This window comes from Odocoileus virginianus, chromosome 16, assembly GCF_023699985.2.
Source record: "Odocoileus virginianus isolate 20LAN1187 ecotype Illinois chromosome 16, Ovbor_1.2, whole genome shotgun sequence".
In the NCBI taxonomy this organism is placed as follows: domain Eukaryota; kingdom Metazoa; phylum Chordata; class Mammalia; order Artiodactyla; family Cervidae; genus Odocoileus; species Odocoileus virginianus.
In genome coordinates, this window is record NC_069689.1 from 27,335,670 (window position 1) to 27,345,758 (window position 10,089).

The 10,089-nt window shown below is 48.9% G+C and overlaps 1 protein-coding gene across 2 annotated transcripts; it reads right to left on the bottom strand.

The window, feature by feature from the left end:
• Positions 1 to 3,313: 3,313 nt before the first annotated feature.
• Positions 3,314 to 8,645, bottom strand: SSTR1 (somatostatin receptor 1). 2 transcript variants are annotated; one of them, XM_070478002.1, is made up of 2 exons: positions 7,676 to 8,645; positions 3,314 to 7,244 (listed from the first exon to the last, which is right to left on the bottom strand). In XM_070478002.1, the coding sequence occupies exon 2, from the start codon at positions 6,897 to 6,899 to the stop codon at positions 5,727 to 5,729; it is 1,173 nt and encodes a 390-aa protein (XP_070334103.1). In that variant the 5' UTR covers positions 6,900 to 7,244; positions 7,676 to 8,645; the 3' UTR covers positions 3,314 to 5,726. The 2 variants fall into 2 exon arrangements, with proteins under 2 accessions (XP_070334103.1, XP_070334104.1); XM_070478003.1 differs by having other exon boundaries at positions 3,314 to 6,858; positions 7,676 to 8,644.
• Between the last annotated feature and the right edge of the window lie 1,444 nt (positions 8,646 to 10,089).

Here is a 10,089-nt window from a genome sequence, read left to right on the forward strand (position 1 = left end):
TGTGTTCAGTGAAAAGTAAGATACTCATCTGACTATGTGGAAGAGGTTTTTATGAGCTCAGAGGTGTATGGTGCAACAAGCGAGCAGCTTTGTGATACCTTGTTTTTAAAGCATACGCCACTGTAACAATTATGTGATTGCCTGTCAGCCATAACAGTTAAGGACCTAACCTCTCTGATGTGGCACGCTGGAATAAAGAAGGGATGAGCAAGATAAGACTTGCAAGACATAACCCTACTAATGAAGTGTTTTTTCAAAGACTGCTATATATATATGTCATCTCTATTAGTTGTTTAAAATAAACTGGGAATATATCACAATTTTTAAAATGTATTTTCTATATTATTCTCCAGGAGAACTCCTTGCTTTTTTATTTCTCCAGCCCAAACTATACATTCAGCAATATTCAATGGTCACTGTTAAATTGGATGAGGCATCAAAGATTTTCAAATGTGATCCTATCTTGGGGTATTGTGGGAGAAGATGACCTCAGAAATTCCACCCTGAGAACACTGAGGTCCCCAGTAAGAGAGAGCGTGGACATTAAACTGATACATTTTATGTTCCTCCATAAATCATGTTTCATTGCTGTGTCTCACACTGTGGTAAGGCTTATCACCAACTTCTAGGCCATGCGAAAAGGCTTGGAAATAAGAGGAGGCTGTGGGGGTGGGGGTTGCACAGAGATTTGCCAAATTCTTTTTCTCCTGCCTCAGTATATCAATGTGTGCACGCTCAGTCACTCAGTCACATCCGACTCTTTGTGACCCCATGAACTGCAGCTGCCAGGCTCCCCTGTCCATGGAATTTTCCAAGCAAGAATACTAGAGTGGATTGTCATTTCCTACTCCAGGGGATTTTCCCAACCCAGGGATCAAACCCACGTCTCCTGCATTGGCAGGTAGATTCTTTAGCACTGCACCACCTGGGAAGCCCCAACACATCACAGGCTAAAACTAACTGCATCCCTATTACACCAGAGGAGAAGCATAGGACTTGAGTCCTTTAGTCTTAGCAACACATCAAAGGCTAACCAATCTAAAGGGCTCAAGCCCTATGCTCTTCGTCTAATGTAACACGGAGGCAGGGTATATGGAATGTTTTTAATGAGTGAGGTTGACCTTTGTCAGGAGAAATTCAAAAGACCTGAGACAGAGCCATAGAAAAATTTACCAGCCCGAGGAGGTCCTGAGGGTCACGTCTAGAGCCACTAGATTCCCTCTGGTCACTGAGTCAAGAGGCTCACCATGGGGCTGCCTGCTGCGGCAAGGCCAGGTCACTCCTTGGCAGAGGCAGAGTCTTGGCAGAGACCCCAGACTGGGAGACTGTATGAGGACCCCAAAGACACTGAGAGGGCTGTAGCCCACAGGAGTTGAGGCATGACCCTCGCCAAGCTGAGAAATCAGATCACAGGCTCCGGAAGCTGCAGATTTCAACAAACTGCAACCAGGAATCATCCCAGTGGACAAATGCCCTCTTCCCAGAGATCGAAGGGCAGGCGGGACCCCTTTCCCAAGGACCCCACCTCATTCCCTCCTCCATTAGGACACCAAGCTTCTCCCAATTCACTCTAAAGCCCCTTTAAAGATAACAAGAGAGGAAAGGGAAGCCAGTGAAGAGACTATTGAAACATGTTTAAATAAAATTTTGAAATTCTCTGAAAATGGCTAAATTATCAGCTCAGCTGGATGTTTGAACAGTTATTTAATTTTTCCTCCCAGCTAACCAGCTGGAAGGGGCTAGGATGGTCAGATGAATTAAAACAAAAAGAACAGAATGTTTTCTCTGCACATCGGAGTTATGAGTTCAATTTGCCACCTTGCTATAGCTTTTAAAAATAATGAGAAAGCAACAGTTCAGCTATTCTTAATCATACTGAGATTATGTGTAGAACTATAAAGCCTAGAGTTACAAGGTATTTGAAGGTATTTTAAGCCCACAATCCCCCCACCTGGGTTCTGGAATCACTGCTTAGAAAATACTTCTTTTTCCGTATTTTTCTGTGTAAATAAAATCTGTTAAAAAACAACAACAACAACAACAACAACAAACTCCTTTAGTACCTTCTTAAATTCTTCTAGGGATGGAAATGGCCATCACTGAAAAAAGCACAAAATATGTCCTTCTGTACCATTTTTCTAGATTCAATATAGATGCATTACTATATGCTAGTTTTTTCTTTTTTACTTACTTCACTCTGTATGACAGTCTCTAGGTCCATCCATGTCTCTGCAAATGGCACAATTTCATTCCTTTTTATGGCCGAGTAATATTCCACTGTGTATATGTACCACATCTTCTTTATCCATTTCTCTGCTGATGGACATTTAGTTTGCTTCCATGTTCTGGGCATTGTAAATTGTCCTGCAATGGACATTGGGGTGCATGTATCTTTTGGAATTATGGTTTTCTCCAGGTATATGCCCAGGAATAGGATTGCTATGAAGTAGATGGCTGGTGAGGGCTTACTGTATAGCATGGGGGGGGGGGGGGGGGAAGGAGGGGTACAATCTGTTTTACTGTAAGACATGTATTAAGGTCATCTTAAAAATGCACTCCAGTATACATTAGGTGAGACAAATACTGTTTGATTCCACTTACACAAGGTACCTGGAATAGTCAAATTCATAGAGTCAGGAAGTCCATCAGTAGATGCAATGGGCCAGAGGATGGGGGTGGGTGGAAAGTGGGGATGAGCAGTTAGTGTTTAATGGGGACAGAATTGCCATTTAGAAAGCTGAGATGGATGATGGTGAGAGTCACATAACAACATGAACGTACTTGGTGTCATCAAATGTACAGTTAAATACGGTTAAGATAGTTTGTTTTCTATTGTGTGACTTTTCCACAATTAAAAATATTTAAAAACATCTTTCTTCTTTTAAGTTGAGATCTGATTTTTTGTATTTCCTTTACCCATTGCCCTTTGCAACATCTTTAGGACATCACTTTTTCCCCTTTCCATTACCTTTCCCTGGGATGTAAATTAGCAATTACTTACTCCCACAACAAAGTCTGAGGTCATAAATGAGGGCAGACAGTCGAGAGATTGTGATATCATCTAGTTAGTCTGGTAACCACAGCACAGAGGAAGTCGAACACTGCTTCCTACTCATACTGACTCAGGTTTTTTCTTTCTCAGAACTTTAAAAAATAGGTAAAATTATAACCTCAATCTTGGTAAAAATTCCAAAGGTAATCAGAAATCTTACTTTTTAATATCTAAATGAAACATAGAGCAACTAAGCCAATATGTGTGTGTCTTGAAGTAATCTGTTGAAACAGGAAGATTCAAATTGCAAAGTCACACAACTTGCAACAACATAATACATTTGTTTATTTAGTTAATATTACAATGGAAACAGGTTAAGAGCACTAGATTTGTGTCCTCAGAAGAGGATAATGATCAAGACTTTTATTTGTAAATTTCACTGTCCTTAACTATTAAAAATCTATTTTCCAAAGGAGTAATAATATGCATGATTTTTAAATGACAGATCTAAACTTTCAAATTTATGACCAAAAGCATATTTGTTCATTAAATAAAACTTTAAGGGACACTGTAACTCTTGGTTACTGCTTTCAGGAAAGCACAATGTTCTTGAAGCAAATATACACAAAACATCTTTCCATAGTGATTTTCAACCATTGTGTATCATGTTGATGAGGGAACCTGAGAACCCCATATGTTGAGAACTCCTGAGTGTTGTAATACACTCTGGTTTACTGAAACAGTCAACCAACAAACATGTATTTAATGCCTACTATGTAGAAGCCAGCATCCTAAAGCAACCCAGGAAATACAAAGAAGTAAAATTATTGGTCTTTGCCCTGCTCAGACTTCCAATGAAGTTGGTCAGATAAAACACAGACACAAATTAATTTACTTTCAGTGTCTTCAAAAGAAGTGCCAATGTTACCTAGATTGTATGTTAGAATCACCTATGCTGGAACCTAGAAGAAGCAGGCACATAAGCCAGGACATCCTCAATGCCTACTAAAGTCTGTCTGAATCAGGCTGTGGAGTTCCAAGTTTGAGGGCAGGCTGTTTGAACACTTGTATCTAAAAGTCTTCTAGCCAGTCTCACACCTGTCACTGTTAGTGACTGTGTCTGGCAACTGCTTCATGGACTCATGACAAGGGAGCAAGATAAATGTATCTCCTATGTGAGTCTATTTTGATTTGAATATATGTATTCAATATATATATATATATTCAAATCATATATAGGGCTATGTCGAAAGCTGGGACTTCCCACTCTGCATGGGAGGAGGCTAAACCACATTATTTAAAACAAGAGACTACATAAGAAAAGTAGGAACAACTCTGCAGACTTCACTGACGACAAGCCAAAACATAAAGGCTACAGGAAAAAATCAGAGAAGAGGGCCTAGCAAAAAGGAGAGGTTTTGAGGGGACCTTGGGGGTCCCCTGCCACCTCTGGGCCGGCCCCATCGCCAATATACTGAAGAAAAGGCCCTGGGCTAGGGCGAGGAGGGAAAAGGAAAGCAGAGACCACATTTTTCAAACACCACAAATAAATAAATAAATATGTTAAGCAAGAGAATAACTTATTAGGCACCGCTTGAAAGGCAGCAGTCCTCAGGGGTCGGGCAGGCCGCCCCCTCTAGCCTGCAGGCGGCGGTGAGACGGTCGGGCTTGGCCGAGACTGGGAAGGCATCACCAGAGGTCCCCGCCCGGTGCCTGTTGAAACTCTTGGATGGGCACCTCCAGGAGCTAGGGTGAGGGAGAAAGCCTAGTGGAGCTGCACCCATGCTTCCGGGCGGCCCCCGGGGCAAGCGCACCCCGTCCCGCCTGGCCTAAGGCAGACCAGCGCCCCGGAAGTCCCCTGCGCTTGATCTTTGAAACCAAAAGCGCCCTTTGTGAACCAGGCGGGAGGGTGACTTCCATTACAAGCCCTCCTCCCCCACCAAACCCCGGGGTCTTTTTTAAAACCCTTAATCACTTGTTCTCAGCTCCTTTTTGCTCCAAAGAGGGGCTTTGCATAAGGATCGCAGAATGCCTGGGGCTCGAAGCGCGGGACCTATTTTACTAAGCACCTGGCTCCGCTCTGGGTGGATGGGGAGTCGGGGGGAGGTGTGGGGATGGGATGCGCGCACCTTCCTTCACTCGAGAGTGAGAGGAAAGACCGGCTGCTTAGATCCTTCTCCAGTCCGAGTTCCCTGAAAAGAGGGCTGCGGAGAAGGACAGCGAGAGTTGGCCAGGCTCCGCTAGGGGCATCAAGCAGAATCCTGGCGAGCGAGGGGCGCCGCAGGGCGCGGCTGAGGGCGAGCTGGGTTTTCCCGAGGGAAACCTGTGGCGGTAACCGTGGCTCAGCTTAAACAGAAACAACGGCTGGAGGGGCTGAGGGTCGGGCCGAGTTGGAGACGTTTATAAGTTCACCACCGGCACCGGCAGGACAGGGCGGAAAGAGAGACCGAAATTGCCTTGGGCGGGGGAAGCATAGAGGGATGCAGAAATGCAAGCGCAGGGGAGGAAGAAGCGGAAGAGGGGCTCGCTAGTCTTCCCAGTTTAGAAGCAAAGCTCCGGGTCCACGTTTGTCTCGCGCCTTTCCCGGGTCTGCACCCGAAGCGCACAGTGTCCTGGTCCCGCTTTTATTCTCGCACCCCGACGCCTGGGATTCTTTCGCCTCTTGCATCCGGCCTCCCTTTCTCCTCATCCTCCCCTTCTCTGGGCGCAAGGCCCCCCGACTCGGACCCGGGGCTCAGAGGGTCGTGATCCTGGACGTGCAGGTGCCATTACGGAAGACGCCGCCGGACTCCAGGTTCTCGGGCTGGAAGTCCTCCACGCTGTAGGCGCGGCTCTTGAGGGCCGTGGCGTAGTAGTCGACCGGCTCCTCGGCGGCGTTGTCCATCCAGCTGAGGCAAAGGATGCGCTGGAAAGAGCGCTTGAAGTTGTCTGAAAGGAAGCCGTAGAGGATGGGGTTGGCGCAGCTGTTGGCGTAGCCGAGGATGACCGACAGCTGGCTCACCGTGGCGTCGTCCTGCTCCGCGAACACGTTGACCAGCTGCACCACATAGAAAGGCATCCAGCAGATGACAAACACCATCACCACCATCATCACCATCAGGGTGATCTTGCGCTCCGAGCGCTTGCGCTGCTGCCAGCCGGCCTTGAGGGCCACCATGCGCATCTTGGCGATGATGAGCACGTAGCACAGGCAGATGGCCCCGACGGGCAGCAGGAAGCCCATGAGGAAAGTGTACAGCACGAAGCCCACCAGCCAGCGCTGGGCGGGCTCGGGCATGAGCATGTTGCAGGCCACCGTGCCGTCGCTGTTGGCCGCCGTGCGCGAGAAGACCACGATGGGCAGAATGACGAGCAGCGACAGCACCCACACGCCCAGATTCACCACCTTGGCCACGGTGGGCCGGCGGTAGCGTGCGGCCTTGATGGGGTGCACCACGGCCACGTAGCGGTCCACGCTCAGCACAGTCAGACAGTAAATGCTGGTGAACATGTTGACTGCGTCCACGCTGAGCACGAGGCGGCAGAGCAGCGCGCCGAAGGGCCAGTGGCGAAGCAACGTGGAGGTGACCAGGAAGGGCACGCTGAGCATGAGCAGCTCATCGGCAATGGCCAGGTTGAGGATGTAGATGTTGGTGGCCGTCTTCATCTTGGCGTAGCGCAGGATCACGTAGATGACCATGGAGTTCCCACAGAGCCCCACCAGGCACACCACGGAGTAGATGAAAGAGATGAGGATGGCGCTGCCCTGGCCCTCGCTCAAGGTCCCGTTCTGGGACGCGTTTCGCCCCGGTTCTTCCATCCCGTCTGCAGCGCCGGCCCCGGGGCCCCTGCTGCCGCCGCCTTCGCCGCAGCTGCCTGGGCTGGGGCTAGGAGAGGAGGGAGAGGAGGCGGTGCCATTGGGGAACATCTCAGCTGATGGGGGCCGGTGGGGCTGCCGGGGCTAGGGCGTTCTCCGGGCGACCCCCGCCGCTGGCGCCCTCACTCGGCACCTCGGCGGTCCGCCCGCCGCTCGCCGCCACCGGGCGCCGGGGGGAAGCGCTCAGCGACTGCAGGAAGCGCAGCTCCACCGCTGCCGGCGGAGCGCATCGCCCGGCGGCTGCCGGTGCGCAGCCGCTCGCCGCTCCTGGGCGCCTGGGCACACGCGAGCGTGGAGCGGGGAGGCCGGGAGACTGGAGCCCCGCGCGGTACTGCCATTAACTGCCGCGGCTGTGGGCTGGCGAATGATTAATAGACACCACCAGCGCGTCAGCAGCTACGAAAAGGGAGGGGGGCGGGGGGCGGAGAAAGAGAGGAAGGTAGGCGATAGAGGTGGCTTATCACCCTTCGCCCAATTTTTCCTTCCCAGTTTTGAGCTCCAGTCGACTAGAGCAGCTGCTTCCCGGGTTCCCCTTTACCCATCCTTCAGAGAGACCTGGGGAGTGCCTCCGCTTTCCTGGAGGGGGGGGTGGGGAACAAAGCTGTAGATGCTGTCCCATCCCACCGGGCTCCTAGCCACAGCAAAGCGTGAAGCCGACCTCAGGCACAGATAATGTCTGGAGTTCATCTCAGTTTCCCTCAGTTGCCGCCCTGCCCCCAGGGACCCCCCACTCCACGCCGATCCAATCGTCCGGAGTCCTAACCACACACCCCCGCCCCACCGCCCTCGCCTGCCCTTCCCCTCAGACCCGCTGCGGAATTCCTTACCCGGGGCGCGCTACCTCCAGACCGACGCGCAGCTGGCCCGTGCAAAGTGCCTGTGAGGTCTGGGAAGCGCGGTGACGTTCTCCGTGCGGTCCCTCTCCTTTCCTGGGGCGCGACCCCAGCACAGGCGCCCACTCAGACTCTGAAGAGTCGCGGAAACTGACCCTAAGCCGCGAGAGCGAGGAGGAGGAAGAAGGACCGCAACCTTGCGTTAGGGGCTTCTGCCTTACAACCCCGCAGGCGGGCGGGAGTGTTCGGGGGCCCGGAGAAAACCCACTGCGAATCTCTTAATACAGCTGGTAGTGCCCAGAGCCCCCTGCGTCTGCCGAGCAACAGCGAGTGCCGAAAGGAGGACGCGCTGTGGGAGCGGAGGAGCTGGAGCCTAAGCGCCCCCTCTTCCCGCGCCCTCCCCCGCCCTCCCCTATCCGAACGTGCCAGGCGCGGTATCGAAAACCCATCTAGGTGTTCGCTGGGGATATAGATACGGCTGCGCCGCTGGGAAAGGCTCCGCCCGCGTCCCTGCTGCACTTTGTACCCTGCAGAGTCGGCGGGCGCCGGGGGAGGAGAGTGTGAAGGCCTGGGCAGGCTGGGGTGCCAGGCGGGGTCCGGCCGTGCAGGTGATCGGACCTGTCTCCAACTCCAGGAACAGCAGGAGGACGGACCTTCAAGACTTGCCGTGAAATACCTAAGATTTCAACCCTTTTTGAGCTCCCTGGATGTGTGCCCGGCTGCTGTTTACGTTCCTAAACCTTTAAGAGACAGAAATCGATGTAGGCACGCCTAAAGCTCGCTGACTTTATTTAGGAACTGAACAGTTACTATGTTAAAAAACAAATGAACAAAGAAAAAACAGTTCCGTTATCATGACTTAACGATCTGTTAGGACTTCCCACTATCCCTAATCTGGGTTCCCTTGGGCTTTCCAATTCTTCCAGTCCAAAATAGAATCACTCCAACTCCCCAGTTCTTTTCAAGATCCCCTCAAATCCTTGTCTGAATCGTGTGGGTTCCTAGGAGAAATGGCCCGCAGCATCCCAGTGCTGCGGGGGCTCTTTCAAGATTTAGCTTTGTGTCCAGTTTTTGTCAGTTTTTCCTCTCAACCAGGAAGCACCCTCTGTCTTGTGAGTCTCATCATCTCTTCCATAAGTACGTTTACAATAAGGAGAGGCAAATCTAAACAGAAACTAAACTCATCAAGGATATTTGTGCCAGACATGTGGAATGCAGAAACTGGAAGGGGGAAAAAAGCATAATTTCTGTTTCCCCCTTGCTTTATACAGGTATCATTTGCATATATGTTTTAGTTCTCAAAACTAAGTGCTTCTCAAAGGAAAAGAATACCTTTTGTAGTGTGTTGATTATAGCAATCAGAGATAAAAGAAAAGATGACAGACTCTCACAGGAGTGTGTGCAATGGACACTGAATTATTAATGAGAAATGTACTGGGAAGAAATTCAAATTTTCCTAAGAAATTTCCCAAGCTGTTTAACTCATTGCTTTACCTCAACAAATTACTCTATCTTAAGTAGCATGTGGAATTTGTGGTTAATTTTATTTTGTTTTCCTTAAAAAATACAGCACATATGGAGAAAAAAATAAAAATGTTCATTGGGTTGTTTGTTGTTGTTTTTTTTAATGGCATTCCCCCCCACCCCCACCCCAGAGCTTTTAACAAGCCAAACCTCAGAATGATTTAAATGCCTCTTTGCTGATCACTGACTAAAGACACCTGGCTATTACTCAGGAGGCTGACATTTCAACAGTCATCATCTAGACCCCTTGGTGTTGATCACGGCTGCTCCAGTGGCAGTGGGTGATGAAAGCCCCAAAAGCACAGCTATGCTGTTTAGGATCTTATATGTTTGTTTTGCAGTTCATCTTAGGGAAATCTCCTCTTAATTTATTGGTCGCCTCATACACAAAAGAAAAGGAGATGTGATGTGAGCCTGCTTTTTTGTTTCTTTGTGAAGTGGTTTCTATGATGAACTTTTAATCCATGAAAAGAGGTTGACAGTGAGATGCTACTTTACACCCCCTAGGGTGGCTATAATAATTTTTTTTCATTTATTTTTATTAGTTGGAGGCTAATTACTTTACAATATTGTAGTGGTTTTTGCCAGGCTATAATAATTTTTTAGGGAAAAGAAAAATAACAAATGTTGACAAGCACATGGAGAAGTTAGACCCCTTATATGTTGCTGGTGGGCATAAAGAATGATGCAGCAACTTTAGAATACTTGATGATTCCTTTCCTCAAAAAGTTAAACTTAGAATATGACCCAGAAATTCCATTCCTAGGTATTTACTCCCCCAAAATGAAAATAGACATTTGAACAAAAATTTGTACATGAATCTTCACACCAGGATTATTCACAATAGCCATAAAAGATGAACAATACCAATATCCATCAACTGG

Bases quoted from the DNA above. Each gene is read 5' to 3' on its own strand.
- SSTR1 (XM_070478002.1), bottom strand. From the start codon at position 6,899: ATGTTCCCCAATGGCACCGCCTCCTCTCCCTCCTCTCCTAGCCCCAGC.